At 44.7% G+C, this 24,587-nt stretch overlaps 1 protein-coding gene across 1 annotated transcript; it reads left to right on the forward strand.

Moving 5' to 3' along the window:
• Positions 1 to 1,624: 1,624 nt before the first annotated feature.
• Positions 1,625 to 16,412, forward strand: LOC143809728 (uncharacterized). Its single transcript, XM_077292764.1, has 2 exons — positions 1,625 to 1,648; positions 14,803 to 16,412. The coding sequence occupies exon 2, from the start codon at positions 15,014 to 15,016 to the stop codon at positions 16,307 to 16,309; it is 1,296 nt and encodes a 431-aa protein (XP_077148879.1). The 5' UTR covers positions 1,625 to 1,648; positions 14,803 to 15,013; the 3' UTR covers positions 16,310 to 16,412.
• The last annotated feature ends 8,175 nt before the right edge of the window (positions 16,413 to 24,587 follow it).

The raw sequence follows: 24,587 nt of genomic DNA on the forward strand, positions 1-24,587 counted from the left end.
GCATATTGCCCATTTGCAGATAAAAAAATATTCTTTCTGTAAACTATAACTAATAACATCAAGCTGTATGCAAATATAGTTTTCCCCCCCAAAAAATAGCTGCTTCACACTATACAGTACAAAATAATTGAATAATATGACAATAAAATGTTGTATCTGCTATATACATGTATGAGTTTTTTGAGCTCTTATGTCTGCATGTGTTCTCTTTGTCTCTTCAGCTGAACTGAAAGTAAACTAAAGGTACCTTCACACTAAACGATAACGATAGCGATCCGTGACGTTGCAGCGTCCTGGATAGCGATATCGTTTAGTTTGACACGCAGCAGCGATCAGGATCCTGTTGTGATATCGCTGGTCGTTGAACAAAGTTCAGAACTTTATTTGGTCGTCAGACCGGCGTGTATCGTAGTGTTTGATACCAAAAGCAACGATACCAGCGATGTTTTACACTGGTAACCAGGGTAAACATCGGGTTACTAAGCGCAGGGCCGCGCTTAGTAACCCGATGTTTACCCTGGTTACCAGTGTAAAATGTAAAAAAAACAAACTACATACTCACCTTCGCGTCCCCCGGCGTCCACTGACTGAGCGCCGCAAAGTGAAAGTGAAAGTACAGCACAGCGGTGATGTCACCGCTCTGCTGTTAGGGCCGGCGCTCAGTCAGTGCAGGAAGCGGACGCCGGGGGACGCGAATGTAAGTATGTACTGTTTGTTTTTTTACATTTTACGCTGGTACCCAGGGTAAACATTGGGTTACTAAGCGCGGCCCTGCGCTTAGTAACCCGATGTTTACCCTGGTTACCCGGGGACCTTGGCATCGTTGGTCGCTGGAGAGCGGTCTGTGTGACAGCTCTCCAGCGATCAAACAGCGACGCTGCAGCGATCGGCATCGTTGTCGCTATCGCTGCAGCGTCGCTTAATGTGAAGGTACCTTTACTATCCAGACTACTGTCTACTGCTAGGACCAGAGAAAAACAACACCCTTCTTTAGCATAAGATAAGAGCCTACAGTATTACAAACAAGCTCTTTTCAGTTCAGCATTACACAGTAGTAGAACCAGGTAACACAAGGAAAATGTGAAAATTTGACATCTGAATTGAACTACATCTATATGAACATCAGGGTAAATAAGATACAGTGAAAAAATTATGCACAAAACTTTACAGCAACATTTAGTGACAAAAGGACAGCAAAATATAGCAGGTAGTCATTTTGACTACCTTTAGTAGTTAAAGGTAAATTTTGAAAAAAACGCGCAATTTTTTCACCAAAATTATTTATTGTCACAAAATCTTTTTTCACATCCTATTTGAGGAAAAGTCACCGAGTCGGAATTCCGAAAAGTGTAGTCACAGAAGAGAAATAAAAAGTGCAAGTAGTCAAAATGACTATACCAGTAGTCCTAGTGTAATAGCGCTGGGCAGCCCGCCCACTGTTAACCTGGATGCTGTGCATTACCATAGTGTGAACAGTGCCACATACAAGTCTTCTTTGTACAATTACATACCAAGCAACCATCCCCCCATTGGGATTGGCAGGCTGGGAGTGGTTGTCTCATCGGTATTCTTGCACCTGTGTTGCCGCCATCTTAACTACATGGGTCCACTGCATCCTGATAGTGCATTTGTTTGGAGGCCTGGGCAGGTAAGCATCTCTGCCTTTCGCTAGTGTTTTTTTTATTATTATTTTTGGAGGATCTCTGAATCCTCTTTTTGTGCTATATTTGTTCAGTATACTGTATGACTACACTTTATGGCATTACTATATGCACACTGAAGGGCAGTACACTACTTTTGGGTGGGATAGAGCAGATGGTACGACAAGGTATCTAAAATCAGGCCTGCCTATAATTTCCCAGAATACTTATTTTCTGAACATTGAAGAGACAATCTTTGTATTACTCAGGTTTTGTTTTTCTTATTTCAGTAGGTTTTGTTTTTCTTATTTCAGTACTTTTTGGTAATTATGCACATGTTACATTAGAATATGCCTTCTGCAAATTGTTATTTAGTATCCTTCAAAAATAATTGTAGCATTGTGGATATTTTATATTGCCTCAGACACCTGTAGTTACCACAGTCAGCTTTAATGACTATTTTATATATCGTATTTTCCGGCGTATAAGACGAGATCTGAATCTGAGCAGGCGCCGCCCCCAGCGGCCATTTTCCCGGAGGCCACCGCATCGCAGCAATGGAGCTGCCAGTGCCTCCGGGCTTTGAAAAGATGCCGGAGGAGCCCGACTCTGCACTAAGATCCGCCGCCCCCCCACAGCACAGAGCCCTGACGCTGCACAAAGAGGAGCTGCTCACCAGCACAGAGACCCCACGCTGCCACAATGAGGTAATAGGGGGATACTCCACTCACACTTTCCTGTGAGATGCCCCCTCTCTTCGTCATCGGGACCACTACCCCCCCACTTACCATATACACATTGGTCTGCACCCGGCGTACAAGACGACACCCGGCGTATAAGACGACCCCTGACTTTTAAGAAGATTTTCAGGGGTTAAAAAGTCGTCTTATACACCGGAAAATTTCTTTACTGTTTTTTTTTTTTTTTTTTCTTTTTTTCTTGCTACTATGCAGATTATATATGGATTTCATTAATCCTGTTTTCAGAGTTTATTTTTTAGTCATGATTTATTTCTTAATATTGTAAATTTGGTTATTTTAAGGTTTAACCTTTCCAATACGAAGGTAATACCCTTAGGCTACTTTCACACTAGCGTCGTACTCGGCCCGACGCACCGACGCTAGCAGTGAATGCGCCGCACAACGGGGGCAGCGGATGCTGTTTTTCCACGCATCCTTGCCCCCATTATGAGGTGCGGGGAGGTGGGGGCGTTGTTCCGGCCGCGCATGCGCGGTCGGAAATGGCGGTCCATCGGCGGCAAAAAACGGTACATGTAAAGTTTTTTGCAGCCGACGGTCCGCCACAACACGGCGCAACCGTCGCACGACGGTTGCGACGTGTGGCAAAGCGTCGCAATGCGACGCTAATGCAAATCACCAATGGTGAAAAAACGCATCCTGCAAGCACTTTTGCAGGATGCGTTTTTTCAACCAAACGACGCATAGCGACGTGCAGTGCACGACGCTTGTGTGAAAGAGGCCTTAGTTGTGCAGAGAGTTTGCATTATGGCAATGCTATTATAGTTATAAAAGGGGTCTTTCCAGTAGGTAATCATTTTGGGACTTTTTTTGTAGCTTTGTCCTTTTCACTTGCACAAAATGTGGTGCTGTTTTATAAAGAAAGCAGCTATGTTTTCCTAACCTTGTTCCACCTCTTTTAGGCTACGTTCACATTTTGCTTTTTTGTTGCATTTTTTTTTTATGCAAATAAAGCTGCTTTTTACAGTTGCAGCAAGATATGAGACTTTAGAAATCTCATGCACATGGATTTTATTTTTTTGTGTGACTGAATTGAAAAACTACTTCATTTTTTTAAAATGGCAGCATTTCATTTCTTTCAGCATTTTTTTTCACCATACAAAGCAAGGAGAAAATGCAAAAAAATGCACCAAAAATGCAATAAAACCCGCTTTTTGTTAGCAGCTTCTTTACCACCATGAGAGCAGGTTTTGCTTTCAGAAAATAGCAGCAAAAAAGCAATGTGTGAAGATAGCCTTGTTACCCAAATGGAAGATTTCTGAGGGTAAATAGTCTTTTTATGTGCTTCATCCTGGAAGTTGCCTGAAAAAATGCTAAAAACACCACCAAAATGAACATATCTTTTACCATATCAAAGTGGACGGTGCACATGAGCAAAGGCGCTCCTTCCCTTGAAGACCACAATTATATAATGTGAAGTGTCATGCGTTTTTCAGTTATTGTCATGTGAAGTGTGAACTATGTTCTGCAGTTCTGTCTTGTTCTTCTTAGCCATGTGATACAATGTGAATTGCCATATATTGTGTTTAAGTAATGTGAAGTGTCAATGTTCAGTGTGAGTAGTGTATAGCACAGCGCAGGATAAGGCTTTGTATAATGCAGAATGTGCTTAGGGTAAGAGCAGGTTAAAGGGAACCTGTCACCCCCAAAATTGATGGTGAGGTAAGCATTCTGTAATGCTGTAGATAAACCACTAATGTTACCAAAAAGAGGTTATATTATACTCACCCAGGGGCAGTCCTGCTGTGGTCCAGGTCCGATGGGTGTCTCAGGTCCGGTCTGGAGCCTCCCATCTTCATTCCATGACGTCTTCTTCTGGTCTTCACGCCGTGGCTGCGGCGCAGGCGTACTTTGTCTGCCTTGTTGAGAAAGTACTGCAGTGCGCAGGCGTCGGGACAGGTCAAAGAGGCCCGGCGCCTGCGCACTACAGTTCTTTGCTCTGCCCACAACAGGGCAGAGAAAGTACACCTGCGCCGCAGCCGCAGCGTGAAGACCAGAAGAGGACATCATAGTAAGAAGATGGGAGGCTCCCGACCAGACCTGCGACACCCATCGGACCTGGACTGCCCCTGGGTGAGTATTATCTAATCTCTTTTTCTCCTCTTTTAGGTATCATCGGGGGCTTATCTACAGCATTGCAGAATGCTGTATATAAGCCCCTGATGACGGTGAGCTTACCTCACCATCGAATTTGGGGTTGACAGGTTCCCTTTAACTTAGGATTTTTTCCAATATGGAAGGAAAAAATAAACTTTTACTTTTTCTCAAAAATTGTGTTTTAGTAAATATATATCACTTTTGCAAGGGTGACAGGGAAAAATGGACCATACAACTTGTTGTGCAATTTCTCCTAAGCATGCCAATACTGCATATGTGGGGAAAACCACTGTTTGGGCACATGGCAGAGCTCGGAAGGGAAGGAGCGCCATTTCACTCTTTGAATGTAAAATTTGCTGGCATAAACCCTGGGAAGCCATTTTGTAGTTGAAGGAATTACCTACCTTCTCCCTGCCTGACACGATAAAGAGAGTTAAGTCTTCATATGAGGAAGAATTACCTCAGGGCAGAAACAGAGCACTGTGCTGAATAAGAAATATTCAGACTTAATAAAGCCAGAGGTTACTAAGATTTGCCTGTCTGCAGGTACACAGCAATCATCAACCGTGAGTGTAATCCTGTACCTCAGTTTCTTGCTGTTTGTAAGTAATAATTCCCCATTACCTTCAGTAAAAAGACTTCTGTTTTAAATTCTTACGGCTGTGTTGCTACAGACAGATCTTGTGAAGACTATTAACTTCCCTTATTGTGTCAACCCCCTTTTTAAGCAAGGCAGGGAGAAGGAAGGTAGGTAATTCCTTCACCTACCAAATGGCTTCCTCTTCTCAAAATGTCCGACCACCAACTGCCATTTCAAATTAAAACTCTCTCATAGGACTTGGCTCCTCCCCCTTCTATATGACTGTAGCGCTGCAGTCATTGGCTGACTGCCCTGAGGCGTTTTTCCAGAACCTTCTGCATGTTAGGCCGGTTTCACACGTCAGTTGCTCCGGTACGTGAGGTGACAGTTTCCTCACGTACCGGAGACACTGACACACGTAGACCCATTAAAATCAATGCATCTGTGCAGATGTCATTGATTTTTTGTGGACCGTGTCTCCGTGTGCCAAACACGGAGACATGTCAGTGTTCGTGGGAGCGCACGTATTACACGGACCCATTAAAGTCAATGGGTCCGTGTAAAACACGTACCACACACGGAAGTTCTCCATGTGCAGTCCCTGTGCCGTGCAGGAGACAGCGCTACAGTAAGCGCTGTCCCCCCCACATGGTGCTGAAGCCGCCATTCATATCTTCTGTGCAGCAGCGTTTGCTGCATAGAAGATATGAATAATAGTGTTTAAAAGAAAGATCTATCTGTCCCCCCCACCCCCTGTGCGCCCCCCCCCCCCCCCCCCGCTGTTCTGAAAATACTCACCCGCGTCCCTCGCAGTGTCCTGTCCTGGCCGCACCTTCTACTGTATGCGGTCACGTGGGGCCGCCAATTAGAGTCATGAATATGCGGCTCCACCTCCCATAGGGGTGGAGCCGCCTATTCATGACTGTAAATGAGCGGCCCCACGTGACCACATACAGTAGAAGGTGTGGCCAGGACAGGAAGCAGCGACAGCCAACGAGGGAGGCGGGTGAGTATTTTCAGAACAGCGGGGGGGCGCACAGGGGGTGGGGGGATGGGGGACAGATAGATCTTTCTTTTAAACACTATTATTCATATCTTCTATGCAGCAAACGCTGCTGCATAGAAGATATGAATCGCGGATTCAGCACCAGATGCTGGTACGCGTGGTACCCAGCACGGTGCGTGTGGTACCCAGTGGGCACACGGGCGGCACACGTGTGCCGCAGGTGTGCCACACTGATGTACACCAGAAACATAGGGGCACACGGACACGGATAATTCCGGTACCGATTGCTTCCAGTACCGGAATTATCTGGACGTGTGAGACTGCCCTTAAACAGAGCTGGGTGACCTGATCAAGCCTGTGAGGAAAAGTTTGTGCTGCCAGTCAGCAGGTCTCACAATGTATTTAAAATGCACAGTCCACATAAAAATTCACAGCATTTATATGAAAACACACTATATATCCGGTATCCCATAGAAATGGCCATTTTGTGGGAAACAATATGTAAACATAGAGAGACCGCCTGTAAGGTGCACTTGTGCCTGCTGAAATATAAACTGCTTTTCTTGGCGGTAAAGTGGTGAACAATAGTTATATACACGGTAGTAAAGTCAATGAGAATGACCTAATAATGACTTTATACCTATTATTATGGAGTGTAACTCCAATTCCCATGTTCTATTCAAAATAGTGAAAAAAAAATTGGGGTATATTTTAAAGAGGATAAGGTCTTAGGTGAGCAGATTCCCGTAGTTCCTAGATTTATGTACAAAAAAGCCTGCAATCTAGGTATTGTTGCCCCCACTGTGCATAATCCTCCAAAAAGACCCCTCACACACAATGACCTTTAAAAAAAAAAAAAAAAAAAAAAAAAAAAAATTCCCTGCTTGGAAATGTACCAAGTGTTTGCAAACACACACTAAAAAACAAAGGACATGGACATCTGGAAACAGGGAATGAGAGGATTTTATCACTTGCGCCACTTTTTTTTTTTTGGGGGGGGGGTTATATACACAATTAAATGTGCAATAAGATTGATGTGGGGTGTACTAAATGTGAGGATTAATGAGCCTATTAGAAATATCAAGAAACAAATTTTGGGTCACCCTCTATCCGAACACTTTGTGGAACATCATGAAAGCTCTGTACACTATATGGCGGTAGTGGGTTTGGAAATTGTGTATCCGCACTGTCGAAGGGGCAATTTTATCAAACAAATGTCATGTTCTGAGTGCCAATGGATTTTTACTCTGGACACTTTAATTCCAAAGGGACTTAATAGTAGAGTGGAACTGTTCGGATTTTATTAAATTAAATATTAAATTATTTATTTAAACTGTTTGCCATTATCATCTCATCAAGCTGGCTATTTAAAGCCCCATGAGAATCAGAGGACCATCCGTGAAGGAGACCACTGTCTCTGAAACGTGTAGGAAGTTTGGTCCTCCTCACTCTCCGTAGCAGCTTCAGTCACATGCCGTTGACATCACACAGGTCCTGCATTGACCAGAAGCAGATTCTACCTGAACAGTGTGACCGGCGTATCATGTACTGCGGGAGCCCAGAGCTGCTGTCACCGGCCAGGAGAGCGCTACCTTTTTATCAGTCTAAATAGACTGCAACGTTCCTACTAGAAGCCCCAGACCAGGATTTTACATAAATCATCACGGGAACATTTTTTGCCTGGAAATCCGCACACCGGACGACCGGTATTAATACCCTCATGCACTCTTCATTGACTTTACTACCCCGGATATAACTATTGTTCACCACTTTACCGCCAAGTAAAGCAGTTTATATTTCAGCAGGCACAAGTGCACCTTAGGCCGGTTTCACACGTCAGTGGCTCCGGTACGTGAGGTGACAGTTTCCTCACGTACCGGAGACACTGACACAGGTAGACACATTAAAATCAATGCTTCTGTGCAGATGTCATTGATTTTTTTGCGGACCGTGTGTCCATGTGCCAAACATGGAGACATGTCAGTGTTCGTGGGAGCGCACGGATCACACGGACCCATTAAAGTCAATGGGTGCGTGTAAACACGTACCGCACACGGATGATGTCCGTGTGCTGTCCGTGTGCATTTTCCAGATTTTAGGGTTAACATTTGAAGCAAATGTAGCAATTACCAGACAGGTGTCTAGACATTGATTGGGACAAAGCTAAACATAAGTCTAGACATCATTTTAGCCTCTGAGGTGAAGTTGTCATCTTATCAGAGTGCTGGCATCTTCAGACTCTGCTGACTGCCTAATATTATGCCCCCTCGTGCGGACACAGAGAAGCTAATTACTTTGGTGGAGCAACATCCGGAATTATGGGACACACGATGCGAAGGATACCATGACAGGCTGGCGCTTGAACGGGCTTGGTTTGCTGTAGCTGCGCAGCTGTACCCCAGACGTGGTTGGTCCACATATTCACCCGCAAAGCAGGCAAAGTTTGGTAAGTTACCCCATAGATGTTCCTTGTTGTATTAAACATAAATTTCAGAGAAACATGACCAAAATTCATATTGTGCAATATATATGTTAGGGTCCATGTCTTAACATCATAACCATTGGGCTTATGTGTTCTTAATATTTCTATTTACATGGACCTTATCATATACACTTTACAAGATTCTTACTACTTTCCAGTATGTTCCCTGTGTTTGATTCTTTATTTTCGCATAAAGCATGCTTGTTTAGAATTGTTAAAAAAAGCAGTGTGTGTTTGTGTCAGCATTTTAGGTTTTGTGTGTATATTTTGTTTTTTAAAAGTGTTTTTGTCATGTTTGAAAATACTAAAGAATACCTAGGTAACTGAAGGCCTAGTTGTCTGGCATGTTCACAACCTGCATTTTTGGCACACAATTCCCTGCTGGTCAAAAACCTGGTACATGAGATTTGGCAAAGTGAACTGTATTCAAGCATATCTCCATAGATGTCTAACATTATTTTCTCTTATGCTTTACAATGTTTTATGGGGTCAGATTTTGAAATTGACCGTTGGACTATATGCCAAAAGTCAAGCCCTTAAAGTCTCTTTTCCTTTTTCAGTTGTTTAAATTTATGTGAAAATATAATGTTAAACATGCAAGGGTCAACATGTGCTGACTGTTTTTGTCCTAACAAAACCAGGATTTATTTAACCCCTTAACGACCGCCGATACGCCTTTTAACGGCGGCCGCTAAGGGTACTTAATCCACAGCGCCGTTAATTAACGGCGCTGTGGAAAAAGTGAATAGCGCCCCCCAGAGTCGGATTTTCTCTGGGGTCTCGGTTGCCGAGGGTAGCCGAGACCCCAGAGAACATGATTCGAGGGTTTTTTACCGACCCCCGAGTTGCGATCGCCGGTAATTAACCGTTTACCGGCAGTCGCAACAAAAAAAAAAAAACGCGATTTGCCGTTTAATTTCTCTGTCCTCCGATGTGATCGCACATAGGAGGACAGAGAAATGTGGTCCCCGATGGCCCCCAATAGCCCCCCAATACTCACCTATCTCCCCCGGTGCTCCTCGTGGCTCCCGATGGGCGCCGCCATCTTTTTTCCGGGAATGCATGCGCAGTGCGCCCGCCGCCCGGCACATGGATGTTCTTTGGGGTCTCGGCTGCCGGGGGTAGCCGAGACCCCAAAGAACATGATCGGGGTCGGTTTGCACCGACCCCTGCTTTGCGATCGCCGGTAATTAACAGTTTACCGGCGACCGCAAAAAAAAAAAAAAAAAAAAAGCGATCAGTTATTTCTCTGTCCTCTGATGTGATCGCACATCAGAGGACAGAGAAATAGGGGGATTCGGGGACCCTATCATACTCACCCGGGGTCCCTGGGTCCTCTTCTGTCTTCTCCTGCCAGCCGGCTTTTTCATCATGGCGGGCGCATGCGCAGTGCGCCCGCCATCTGCTGCCATCTGCCGGCCGGCAGGAGAAGACAAGTTGGGGCTAAAATTAGGGTTAGAGTTAGAGTTAGAGTTAGGGTTGGGGCTAAATTTAGGGTTAGGGTTAGGGTTAGGCTACTTTCACACTAGCGTTTTTTGGCTTCCGTCGCAATGCGTCGTTGGAGAAAAAACGCATCCTGCAAAAGTGCTTGCAGGATGCGTTTTTTCTCCATTGGCTTGCATTAGCGACGCATTGCGACGGATTGCCACATGTCGCATCCGTCGTGCGACGGATGCGTCGTGCTTCGGCGGACCGTCGACACAAAAAAAACTACATGTAACTTTTTTGTGCGACGTGTCCGCCATTTCCGACCGTGCATGCGTGGCCGGAACTCCGCCCCCGCCTCCCCGCACCTCACAATGGGGCAGCGGATGCGTTGAAAAAACAGCATCCGCTGCACCCGTTGTGCGGCGCTTACAACGCTAGCGTCGGTACGTTGGCCCGACACACTGCGATGGGCCGAGTACGACGCTAGTGTGAAAGTAGCCTTAGGCTTCTTTCACACTTGCGTCGGTACGGGGCGGTCGCAATGCGTCGGCCCGATGTACCGACGCACGTTGTGAAAATTGTGCACAACGTGGGCAGCGGATGCAGTTTTTCAACGCATCCGCTGCCCAGTCTATGTCCTGGGGAGGAGGGGGCAGAGTTACGGCCACGCATCCGCGGAAATGGCGGACGCGACGTACAAAAAAAAGGTTACATTGAACTTTTTTTGTGACGACGGGGGCTAAAGTTATGGTTAGGGTTGGGGCTAAAGTTAGGGGTGGGGCTAAAGTTAGGGTTAGAGTTGGGATTAGGGTTAGGGTTTGGATTAGGGTTGGGATTAGTGTTACGTTTGGGATAAGGGTTGGGATTAGGGTTAGGGTTGGGATTAGGGTTAGGGGTGTGTTGGATTTAGGGTTTTGATTAGGGTTATGGTTAGGGTTGAGATTAGGGCTGTTTTGGGGTTAGGGTTGTGATTATCGTTAGGGTTGTGATTAGGATTATGGATCGGGTTGAGATTAGGGTTAGGGCTGTGTTGGGGTTAGGGTTGGAGTTAGAATTGGGGGGTTTCCACTGTTTAGGTACATCAGGGGGTCTCCAAACACGACAGCCAATTTTGCGCTAAAAAAGTCAAATGGTACTCCCTCCCTTCTGAGCTCTGCCGTGCGCCCAAACAGTGGTTTACCCCCACATATGGGGCATCAGCGTACTCGGGATAAATTGGACAACAACTTTTGGGGTCCAATTTCTCCTGTTACCCTTGTGAAAATAAAAACTTGGGGGCTAAAAATCTTTTTTGTTGGAAAAAAATATATTTTTTTATTTTCACTACTCTGCATTATAAATTTCTGTGAAGCACTTGAGCTTTCAAAGTTCTCACCACATATCTAGATAAGTTCCTTAGGGGATCTAGTTTCCAAAATTTGGTCACTTGTGGGGGTTTCTACTGTTTAGGTACATTAGGGGTCTGCAAACGCAACATAACGCCCGCAGACAATTCTATCAAAGTCTGCATTCCAAAATGGCACTCCTTCCCTTCCGAGCTCTGCCGTGCGCCCAAACAGTGGTTTACCCCCACATATGGGGTACCAGCATACTCAGGACAAATTGGACAACAACTTTTGGGGTCCAATTTCTCTTGTTACCCTTGTGAAAATAAAAACTTGGGGGCTAAAAAATCTTTATTGTTAAAAAATATATTTTATTTTCACGACTCTGCATTATAAACTTCTGTGATGCACTTGGGCATTCAAAGTTCTCACTACACATCTAGATAAGTTCCATGGGGGGTCTAGTTTCCAAAATGGGGTCACTTTTGGGGGGTTTCTGCTGTTTAGGCACATCAGGGGCTCTCCAAACGCGACATGGCGTCCGATCTCAATTCCAGTCAATTTTGCATTGAAAAGTCAAATGGCGCTCCTTTGCTTCCGAGCTCAGCCATGCGCCCAAACAGTGGTTTACCACCACATATGGGGTGTCGGCGTACTCAAGACAAATTGTACAACAGCTTCTGGGGTCCATTTTCTCCTGTTACCCTTGGTAAAATAAAAATTTGGAGGCAAAAAGATCATTTTTGTAGAAAAAAATGCGATTTTTTTTTTTTTTTATTTTCACGGCTCTACGTTATAAACTTCTGTGAAGCACCTGGGGGTTTAAAGTGCTCACCACACATCTAGATAAGTTCCTTAAGGGGTCTAGTTTCCAAAATGGTGTCATATGTGGGGGGTCTCTACTGTTTAGGCACATCAGCGGCTCTCCAAACGTGACATGGCGTCCGATCTCAATTCCAGCCAATTCTACATTGAAAAAGTAAAACGACACTCCTTCTCTTCCAAGCTCTGCGGTGCGCCCAAACAGTGGTTTACCTCCACATATCGGGTATCGACGTACTTAGGAGAAATTGCACAACAACTTTTGTGGTCTAATTTCTCCTGTTACCCTTGTGAAAATAAGAATTTGTGGGCGAAAAAATCATTTTTGTGAAAACAAATGCGATTTTTTATTTTCACGGCTCTACGTTATAAACTTCTGTGAAGCACTTGGGGGTTCAAAGTGCTCACCACACATCTAGATAAGTTCCTTGGGGGGTCTAGTTTCCAAAATGGTGTCACTTGTGGGGGGTTTCCACTGTTTAGGCACATTAGGGGCTCTCCAAACGCGACATGGCGTCCGATCTCAATTCCAGCCAATTCTGCATTGAAACAGTCAAACGGTGCTCCTTCACTTCCAAGCTCTGCGGTGCGCCCAAACAGTGGTTTACCTCCACATATGGGGTATCGGTGTACTCAGGAAAAATTGCACAACAAAATTTGTGGTTAAATTTCTGTTTTTACACTTGTGAAAATTAAAAAAAATGGTTCTGAAGTAAAATGTTTGCAAAAAAAAGTAAAATGTTCATTTTTTTCTTCCACATTGTTTTAGTTCCTGTGAAGTACGTAAAGGGTTAATAAACTTCTTGAATGTGGTTTTGAGCAGCTTGAGGGGTGCAGTTTTTAGAATGGTGTCACACTTGGTTATTTTCTATCATATAGACCCCTCAAAATCACTTCAAAGGTGATGTGGTCCCTAAAAAAAACATGGTGTTGTAAAAATGAGAAATTGCTGGTCAACTTTTAACCCTTATAACTCCCTAACAAAAAAAAAAATTGTTTCCAAAATTGTGCTGATGTAAAGTAGACATGTGAGAAATGTTATTTATTAACTATTTTTTGTGACATATCTCTCTGATTTAAGGGCATAAAAATACAAAGTTTGAAAATTGCAAAATTTTAAAAATTTTTGCCATATTTTCATTTTTTTCATAAATAATGGCAAGTAATATCGAAGAAATGTTACCACTAACTTGAAGTACAACATGTCACGAAAAAACAATCTCAGAATCAGCGGGATCCGATAAAGCGTTCCAGAGTTATAACCTCATAAAGTGACACTGGTCAGAATTGTAAAAATTGGCTCGGTCACTAAGGGGTTAAAAATGTAGTGTTTGATTTTAACATGTCTTGCTGGCCACACCACAGTTTGCGTGTGTCTGATTGAAAGAAAATGTTTCCACTTAACTAGTGCCATCATCCACAATTATTCACACACGGCAAGCCCTTACATATGTCTAATGGCCAATGCAACTTGTGTTAATGTTTGTGTTGTTAGACACAGTCATGCAGCCTATGTTTTGGGCAAGCGTTTATAACAGTACTCATGCTATTTATATCTTACTTGTAAATATTACAACATGGTGCAAAATGGTCACACAATTATTACTCAGAAATGTTTTTAATTTTTTCTAAAATTAGTTTACAGCCAGGCATGATGATCACAAGCATAATACTTTGAAACTATAACATAGATGAACACATTGTTGTTTAAGGAATATGTTGTTATTTGTGGGAATGTGACTTGTTGTGTCTCTACTTTTCCTACAGTTGATTTGGTTAAATGGCGCTCAGCCAGGGACCAATTTAGGTGGGAATTTAATCCCCTACCCTCCACAGCAGGTGCAACAAAAAAGAGGAAATATGTTTACTACTGCAACTTAGCCTTTCTCCAATCATGGAGATAAATCAGTAAGTGTGACTGTGTATGATTGACCAAACATATTAAAATACCTTTTTTTTTGGGGGGGGGGTTTAATTTGTATGATCACACAACAGGGATCCACAAGTGATACAAACATCCGAGCAGGGAAAACGTCCAGCCCAGGACATGGTAGAAGCCCAACGAGTTGATTAATCCATTTCCATGAAAAAGGCAAGAATTTTGATGTATTAAAATCCAATAACCTTTATTGAAACAAATCCATAAAATAGTCGATACCAATAGTTGTTTAGGCCTAGTATCACATATCAGCCCTCGCTGTACGCGTTTCAAACACAAACGTGTTCAGCTGCAGACTAAGAACACGTTTGTGTTTGAAACGCGTACAGCGAGGGCTGATATGTGATACTAGGCCTAAACAACTATTGGTATCGACTATATTATGGATTTGTTTCAATAAAGGTTATTGGATTTTAATACATAAAATTCTTGCCTTTTTCATGGAAATGGATTTAATCAACTCTTTATATTCAAATAACTACACTGTATTTTAACACATTTACAAAGCTTCACCATGTTACAAAATTCTGGGACAGATTTTACCCATAGTTATTTTCCCCAAGTACATTTGTGCTTACAATAATCATCATATTTATATGTTCCATTACAAAATACAAACATGTTCAAAAATAATCCTAAAGTGTTTCAAAAATATATATTTAACAAATGTTGTTTAAAATTTGGTTAGCATTGTGAACTAAACTGTTAATGTTATTTGCTAATAGGACTGATGACAACCTTGATGACTCGGATGACTCGCCAACAGCCACATCACTGTCATGTACCTCGGCATCGGAGACCGCAGACCCGACACCCACAACACAGCCTGATGAGCAGGTGTCTGATGCTGCTGAAACCTCCACTGATGCTGGTCCTGGAAGCACTTCTCAAACAGCAGCCCCAGCACCACAGGCATCATCAACAGCAAATCTACTTATGTATCTAACACACACTCTCCGAGATAGGCGAACTAGGCGACAGGAACAGCCACATATGCTGCCCGAGCTCATTGATGCTAGAGTTTTATCCATACTCAATTCCATGACACCAGAAACTGCTGTAGATAGGTTTTGTCGCTCACTGTCTCCTTGCCTTGGCAAAGTTCCTGATGGACGGCAGGAACGAGTACGTGCTGCAATCTTGACCCTCATTGCTGCAAGCCAAGGAGAGCAGGAACCCAACCAGGTGCTAGGGCCCATTGAACAATGGCGAGCTGCCCAACATCAAATACAGATGCCATCTGCTACCAATATAACAAATGACCAAAATGTAGGTACCCAACAAACACAGGAAAGGCCTGCACCCTCGTCCATGCTTCCACCTCCTGCTGTAAGACCTCGTTATCCCCAAATGTCTGCTCCAGTTTGGTTTCCTCCTGCCCATAGCTACACCCATGATTATGGACAAATGTCCGATCCTACCTCTGTGCCCCATTCACGTGGCAGTAGCCAGCAATATGGACAAATGCCCGATCCTACCTCTGTGCCCCATTCACGTGGCAGTAGCCAGCAATACGGACAAATATCCGATCCTACCTCTGTGCCCCATTCATGTGGCAGTAGCCAGCAATATGGACAAATGTCCGATCCTACCTCTGTGCCTCTGTCCTGTACCAGTAGACAGCAATATTGGCAAATGTCTGATGAGACTTCTGTGCCTCATGCACGTGCCAGTAGCCATCAATATTGGCAAATGTCTGCTCCTACCTCTGTGCCTCATGCCCGTGCCACAACTCAGCAATATTGGCAAAGGTCTGTTCCAAGCCACACCTACAGCCAACATTCCGAATCCCTGTCCTCCAGCATGTCTGTGGGTGATATTAGTGGTGCTCATTTTGCTATTCCACAGCCCTACAATATGCCATCAAGGCACCAGACACCTATGGTCACACAATTTGTTCCGCCAAACCGTATGGCAAGAGGTGATCCCTATAGTAGTTCCCAATCATATGTGAGCCAGATTGGTCAGTCACAACCTACTTTACCTCAACCACAAAGTGATGATGCCACATTTTTGAAAGAGACAGACCAAACGCAACCTTATACCCCATCTACATCAGGAACGGCATCAGTTTTGCACACTGAACCACCTCAAACAACCACATGCCTGCCCACAGTGACTACAGGACAAATGCCCACACCCTCAACCAGCCCTGAACGTGTCAGCGCAGAAAATACCACGGATGAATCTTTCTCCAGTCATGGTGACTTTGTGGATTTAGAAGGAACATAACTCTGTTTTGTTTGATTTTTGTTGTTAAAGTTAGCTTGATTTGTCAGACACAATTGGCTGACTAAATGTGTTTGCTGAAAAATAAAACACATTGTTCAAGTGTTAATATGTCTGGTTTAGTTTTGAATGTATATGTAATTTGCACACTACTTTATTGATATGAGCATAATCATAATGTGTAAAACATTTTTCTCAACACAAAAAGAAGGTTAAGCAGTAGGTCACACTAACTCATCCATATATTGCAAATACACAATTTCCAAAAAGGATGGTGTAATTAATAATCCATCATGGCTTCAAAATAATGGTAAAGGATGAGACGGTGGTGATGCACGCAGCTACAGTGACTCTCAGTGAGGTTTTTAAAGATGCGGCCTCTCAAAGACTCAACTGCGTTGATCTATTTTCCATGGCAAAGTAGCTTGGTAAATGTACATTTAGATTACAGTATGTCTGAATAACATGATCTAATGGTCACACACTCTTCTTCAAAATCACACTCAATGATGGCGGGTCTTAGTTATTTGTTTGTAGTACACAATTATGTGACCAAATCAATACTTTCAGACATGGGATATTTCGGACAACCACAGTAAACACATTAGAATGAGGTATTAGTTATTTGTAATGGGTAGCAATGGGTTTTAGACACACACATGTATCAGTTACCCACATCAAATGTAAGCTCGCAACCCACGTCAAGGGTCCTCATTGCCTTGCGAGACCCTAACAAATTTTGACATAAATAAAAAAAAAAAAATGTTTAGTAAAACAAAACAAAAAAAAGAGTAACATTAGTTGTGCTCCTCCATTTGCCATTGCACACTACCCTCTGGTGTTAAAAAATAATCTGCAAAAATATTCCTCACTATAAGGGCAGACTGAGATACTCGTGGAGCATGGTCTCTATCCTCTGATAATGCCACATTAACCACTCTCCCATCATCAACATCATCCAAGGCTGGTTCTTGTTGTCTGCAGAAATTATGCAAAACAGTTGCCTTTATGACTGCCTGTACATTTTGGGGATGCATTTGGATTTGGGTTTCAAATATACGCCATCTTGAAGTCAAGATTCCAAAAGCACACTCAACCAATCGCCGGGCTTTCATCAGTCGAGTGTTAAAAATTCTTCTCCGGTTATCCAAACCTCGATGTGGAAAGGGTCTCATAACATGCCTTGAGACTGCAAAACCCTCATCAGCAACCATGATAAATGGTGCAAGTGGGCCTGATGCACCAGGAAGCACACATGGTTGTGGAAGATTTAGATTAGTCTCAGCAAGTCGCCGAGCTAATCTTGAAGCTCTAAAGATGCGAGCATCAGAGGCACTCCCATATGCCCCAATGTCAGCAAGAACAAAACAGTAGTTGCTGTCAGCTACAGCCAGGAGCACAACAGAAAAATATTTTTTATAATTAAAAAAATGGGAACCAGAGTTTGGCGGCTTTTTGACACGAATGTGTTTACCATCCAGGGCACCAATGCAGTTTGGAAACTCAGTGGCTTCCATGAAACCCTGGGAAATCTGCAGCCAGTCTTGTGTGTTTGGCTGAGGCGACTCTTGAGCTTGTCCCAAATCACATCAGAGGTTGACCGCACAATCCCAGATATGGTTGATGTGCCAACAAGGAACTCAAAATGAAGTGAAGAATATGAGTGTCCAGTAGCCAGGAATCTGTTAACAAAACCATATTTTTGATGTGAAATACTCGCCATCAATTGTTTATTATGTAGATATTTTGATAAAAGGTACACATAGTAAATGTTAAAAAGCACATAGAAACATCAAATACATGTTTTAGCAAATAAAACACACACCCATTAATGCACCACATAGGGGTAACTTCAAAAGAGCATTTCAAAAAGTGACCATGTTTCGATTTTGTTTGTGGGCCCTACTATTTTATTGTTAGTTTAAAATGATAACCAAACAGTTTTTGGCTTCATTTGTATTTCAATGGATAAACAAGACATGATTAAAATTAACCATTATGTTAATTGTCTAACCTAGTGACCTGGAACATTGCTCACTAGAGATAGCAACACAACCCATTAGGATTCCTTGCACGTTATTGGGGCCAATATTCATTATTTGGGCTTACAAATTACCTCAAGGTTACTAACAAACGCTCCTTCGGAGAAATGCTGAGTCTCATGCAGGTGTCTTGTCTGAGAAGGTAAGGCCGCAAAACATGAAGTAGGTTGTCAAAGCCGGGAATGGAAAGGCGACTAAAAGCCACAAACTTCACCGGGTATCTGCGAAGTTCATGATATAATTTATGAAAATGACCATATGCCCCACGTAGCAACAGTAGAGGGTGAACCCATAGCCTCTTTTGGAGCTGTGGATCCTCTTCAAGCATATGGTTGCGAACACCAAAGCGACGTGAAACAATCCATGCCAAACATACCAACGCCTCATTGTCAGTAGACATGTTTGTGACACCTAAGGAGTCCTACTACACACCCCAAAGCTGATATGTAATTGTGCTTACATTTATAGGAACTAAGTTCCAACATCTGCACTGATGGATCACACCTTTACAAGTTCAATGCCTTTAATTAGGCCTTAACCCCTAATATGGACATGAAAACCTTTGTGTGTGATACGTATGCACACAGACAGCACACGGAGATCACACGGATGTAAAAAACGGACACACGGCCCGCACACGGACGGCATACACGAGCACACGGACACGGATAACTCCGGGACCATTTGCTCCGGTACCGGAATTATCTGGACGTGTGAGACTGGCCTTACGGGCGGTCTCTCTATGTCTACATATGTTATATGGACATCAACTGGAACTAACTTTTGTTTTAACCCAAATGCCTGATTGCTATTAACTAGGGTTGAGCGAAACGGATCGTTCATTTTCATAAGTCGCCGACTTTTGGTAAAGTCGGCGTCTCATGAAACCCGACCCGATCCCTGTGTGGGGTCGGCCATGCGGTACGCGATCTTGGCGCCAAAGTCGCGTTTCGTATGACGCGTTTAGCGCCACTTTTACAGCCAATGAAGGAGCGTGGGCAGAGTGATGACATAGGGGTTAGGGCGTGCACGCCTATCATCATTTTATCGCTTGTGCGCAGCAGCGATTTGTAATGTGTAAAACGAAATTTTCTGTGCTGGGACGGAGGGGGAGAGAGAAGAAAAAAAAAGTAAAAAATATCCCCATTGACGTGCATAGGGTTTCGTGTTCCGGCCGATCCTCGACTTTGCACAGTAATCGGCCGATTTCGCCCGACTCGACTTTTCCAACAGTCGGGTTTCGTGAAACATGACTCGACCCTAAAAAAGTCAAGGTCGCTCAACCCTACTATTAACCTGTGTAACGAGGGCCATTGAGCTAATTGTGATTTATTTGTGGGTTTCCCTAGACTACAGCCCATACTGTTTCTCATCCTGCTTTATTTTATTGCTCTAAGGGCTCATACTCACCAGCGAGAAACTCGGATGAGTCTCTCATGTTAATACCTGGCACTCAGGTCGGAGCGTGCGGCCGCATAGGAACACATGCAGCCGCAATCTCCGCTCCTGACTGCCGGCATCAGCACCTGGTATTAGGTGCTGATGTGTACGTACGAGACTCATCCGAGTTTCTCGCAGGTGAATATGAGCCCTTACACTTTTTTTGCTGCTAATAGGGTTCCCATAAGGTACACCATATCCCACTAGGACTTGAGGTCTAAGCACAAATATACACTTTTATTATCTTTTATCTTTAATGACAAGTGGGTGGCTATTGTCTTCTGCTGCTAAGACCCTTGTGGTGATTAGCGCTACTGTATATAAGTATAGAAAACTAGTTTTTGCATCACCTTATTTTGAGAGCTATCATTTTCCCATATTTTGGCAACAGTCATTTTATGGCTTATTTGCGGGACGAGTTGGTTTTTATTGGTACCATTTTCGGGCATATTACATTTTTTGATCGTTTTGGCTGTATGCACACGTTGCAGATTTGACACTTGAATTTTCTGTGCAGATTCTGCATTTCTTGGCAGAAAATGCAGGTCAGAATCTGCTCCTTTTTTTGTATGTGCACACGTTGCAGATTTTTGTGCAGATTTCTTCCCTTTTTTTTTTTTAATACCCCTGCAGAGGTCTATTATGGAATGGGTGCAGAAACGCAGCAGATCTGTAAATTGACATGGTACTTTTTTGAATCTGCTGCATTTTCCGTGCAGATTTTTCTGCACCATTAGCACAGCGTTTTTTTTCCATCATACATGACGGCACCACGAGAGAGGGGATCTGCCTATCAAGGACAGGAAACCTTCAAGATAAAAGGGGCGGCTCCTCTCTCCACATCAGTTGGTTTCCTGTCCTTGACGGGGAACCCTCAAAATGGAAGACTTCTGATGAAGACAGAAGAGGATGCCAGGGCCTGGGTCGGGTGGATTTGGGCAGGCGCTGGTCTGCTGCACCCGTCACCAGGTACCGGTAGTCGCCTCAGGGGTCAATGTATACCATGCCCCCCCTGAGCGAAGCATGGCCACAGCCCATGAGGCGAATGCCCGGGTGAAGATTGGAGCCTTGGAGGCCATCCCTGTTGAAAAAAAAAAAAAAAAAAATCCACCCGCCTATTGTCCTCGGAGGTCACAATGGTGCTCCCTCCCTGTTGACTATGGTGGCCATGCAGCCTGTGAGGCACATCGGTGCCCAGGCTAGGTAAGGCTCCTCGGTGGTATTATGCCATCCCTGTTGAGCACTGCAGATGGTTCCCCCCCCCCTCACCTCCCCTCCTTCCTCCCTGGCATGGAGTGCCTGTAAGATGATCACAGCAGGGGAGCGGTGCATGGGACAAGCGAGGGGTAAGTGCAGTCCATACTGTGATCCAGCGCTGATCTCGGCACGTGTATCGCGCAGCCGGAAGAGTGTGTGTGTGTGTGTGTGTGTATGTGTGTGCGCGCGCGCATGACATCCGGGATGCGGTGGCACTCGAAACCCTGTATGCAGTGCAAAGGGACCGGGGGACCAAGAATTCGTGCACGCACCGGAAGTAGTGGCCGGGTGCACGCAAGGAGGATGCGCAGATGCTGGCGCTGGGAGCAGGATCAACCAGGTGGAGTAGTTGATTAAGGAGCGCGCACCGGAAGTAAGGACCGGGTGCGCGCTCAGGACCCGAAGGCCGGATCAACCAGGTATATGGTGGATCTAATAGCGTGCACCGGAAGTGGTTGCCGGGTGCGCGCTCTGGCATATTTACACAGCGCAGGCGTTGCGGTGGCAGAGGCAGGATCAACCAGGTGATTGATTGCATATAGGAGAACCGGAAGTGGTGCAGGCACGATCAGCCAGGTAATTGAATTATGACAGGTGCGCACATGCACCTGACTTCTGAAGCAACCAGTAATGGCAGGATCAACCAGGTGATCCATTAAATAGATTCACTACCTTTTTTTTTTTTTTTTTAAAGAGCCAGAAGGTCTGCCCTGTTTCACTAAACCAGGTCAGGTTGAAGGTGACTAATCTTCTTACGTGGTGGTGTGTAAGATGGAGAGCTTTTCACCAGAGCATTTGATGCCACAGCAAGAGATGCAGGAAAGGCGGTCTCACTCAAGTGAAAAGAGCCAGTCCCGCCGTGGCAGCAGCAGAAGCCGCTTGGACAGCGTACGGATGGATCGCCATACCAAGGAGGGGTCCCTAGTCTCAGTGGGAGACACGGAGAAAACCAGCCAACCTCCGGATCCGGTACCCGTACTTTGAAAGCGTCCGAGTGGTGAGTGAACTGCAAGAAAGTCCAGCACGCTAATGTCTGTTCTTTTCTCTTCTCTTAGCTCCGTCTCTCCCCTCTTTTCTTACATACATTGCGGGGTGGAGTATAGGAGGTCCCCAAAAAGTATAAGGGAAAGACTAAAAATAAGGAATGTCCCTTATGTAAAAAGCCTCTAAAGTTATCTTGGGATAAAAGACTGTGTCAGGAGTGTATCAACAAGACTGTGGCGGAGGAAACACCCTCCTTTACTGACAGCCTAAGATCTCTGATCCAGTCCGAAGTCTCTAGGTCCGTAAAAGCATTACAGACAGCTGACACGGATGCCCGATCTAGGGACTAGAGTTGAGCGATACCTTCCGATATGCATTGGTATCGGATAGTATCGGCCGATACCGGCAAAATATCGGATCTCGCTGATACCGATACCAATGCATTTCAATGGGACGCAAAGTATCGGAATGGTTCCCAGGGTCTGAAGGAGAGGAAACTCTCCTTCAGGCCCTGGGATCCATATTCATGTGTAAAATAAAGAATTAAAATAAAAAATATGGATATACTCACCTCTCCGGCGGCCCCTGGACTTTACCGATGTAACCGGGAGTCTCCGTTCCTAAGAATGAGCGCGTGAAGGGCCTTCGATGACGTCGCGGCTTCTGATTGGTCGCGTGAGCGCTCATGTGACCGCTCACGCGACCAATCACAAGCCGCAACGTCATCGCAGGTCCTTCACGCGCTCATTCTTAGGAACGGAGGCTGCCGGTTACAGCGGTAAGATCCAGGGGCCGCCGGAGAGGTGAGTATATCCATATTTTTTATTTTAATTCTTTATTTTACACATGAATATGGTTCCGATACCGATTCCCGATATCACAAAAGTATCGGAACTCAGTATCGGAATTCCGATACCGCAAGTATCGGCCGATACCCGATACTTGCGCTATCGGAATGCTCAACACTACTAGGGACAGATCCAGCCCCTCAGTAGCATCCTAGAGGGATTCCTCGGAGTCAGAGGGGGACTTGGATACAGCTCACTACTCAGATAGTAGCTCAGAGGAGGAGGATACATTTCCAGCAGAGGCTACGGATAGGCTTATAAAAGCTGTTCGCTCTACCATGGGGCTGGTAGATGAGAAGGCTAAAAAGACAGCCCAGGAACTTATGTTCAGTGGCCTACAGAAGAGAAAACGGAGGTCATTCCCTATTAATGAACAATTACAAGAACTGATTAAAAGGGAATGGCAAAAACCGGAAGAGAGGTCCCAAGTAACCACCTCTCTAAAGAGAAGGTATCCGTTTGAGGAAGAGGCGTCCTCATCTTGGGATAGAACCCCAAAGATTGATGTGGCAGTCTAAAAAGTTGCCAGGAAATCCTCCCTGCCATTCGAGGACCTAGGTTCTCTAAAAGAACCTCTGGACAGGAAGGTGGATAGTTCCCTAAAAACGGCATGGGAAGCCTCGGCAGGTGCACTAAGGCCAGCTATCGCGGCCACTTGTGTAGCCAGATCCTTTAAAAGTCTGGATAGACAACCTGGATGAACAGGTAGAGCAAAAGTTCCCAGAGAGACTATCCTACAGGCAATACCAACCATGAGAGCAGCAGCAGTGTTTCTAGCTGAAGCATCAGCAGACTCAGCTAGACTGGCAGCCAAATCAGCAGCTTTAACCAACACAGGATGCCGTGCCGTATGGCTTAAATGCTGGCTAGGAGATACTCAGGCGAAGATGAAGCTTTGCTCTTTGCCTTGTGAGGCGAACTTCCTGTTCGGACCGGCATTAGACGAGGTATTAGAGAAAGCCGGGGACAAAAAGAAAAACTTTCCGAAACAGCCATTTCAGCCCTTTCGTCGCTCCTTTCGGAAAGGCCAAAAATTCCAAAGACAGCAGTATAGAGACCGAGACAGGAGCAACCTGGACAAGCAACCCAGGGGAGCAAAGGGCTTCTATTTTGGCAAGTCCCCCAGAGACACCAAGAAACCCTCCCAGTGACGGTCCTGCTCAGGTGGGAAGGAGGCTCTCTCACTTTCTTCCAGCCTGGGAGAGGATCTCATCCAGCATATGGATCCGGCAGATCGTAGGATCAGGCCTAAAACTAAAACTCCACCACTGGCCTCCAAAGAGATATATGCAGACTCCGGTACAGTCCTCCCAAGAGAAACAAGACAGTCTGGAGGGGGAAGTAACATCACTCCTAGACAAGCACGTCTTGGAAGAGGTTCCTATAGAGGAAAGGAGGGAAGGATTTTATTTCCCTCTTTTTCTCATAAAAAAAACAGACAATTCCTGGAGGACAATAATAAATTTAAAAGGCCTCAACAAATTTCTTGTAATACCAATATTCAAGATGGAAACCATAAAATCAGCGGTGAAGCTTCTATATCCCCAGTGTTACATGTCCGTCCTCGACCTCAAGGACGCTTATCACGTCCCAATCGGACAACAAGATCGTCAGTTTCTCAGAGTGGCAGTTCAGATGGGGTCCCAGTTGCATCACTTTCAGTACAGGGCTCTGCCCTTTGGGATAGCAACAGCCCCATGGGTATTTACA

Source organism: Ranitomeya variabilis, chromosome 2, assembly GCF_051348905.1.
Source record: "Ranitomeya variabilis isolate aRanVar5 chromosome 2, aRanVar5.hap1, whole genome shotgun sequence".
Taxonomy (NCBI): domain Eukaryota; kingdom Metazoa; phylum Chordata; class Amphibia; order Anura; family Dendrobatidae; genus Ranitomeya; species Ranitomeya variabilis.

Excerpts from the sequence above, each read along its gene's own strand:
- LOC143809728 (XM_077292764.1), top strand. The coding sequence starts at position 15,014 with ATGTATCTAACACACACTCTCCGAGATAGGCGAACTAGGCGACAGGAA.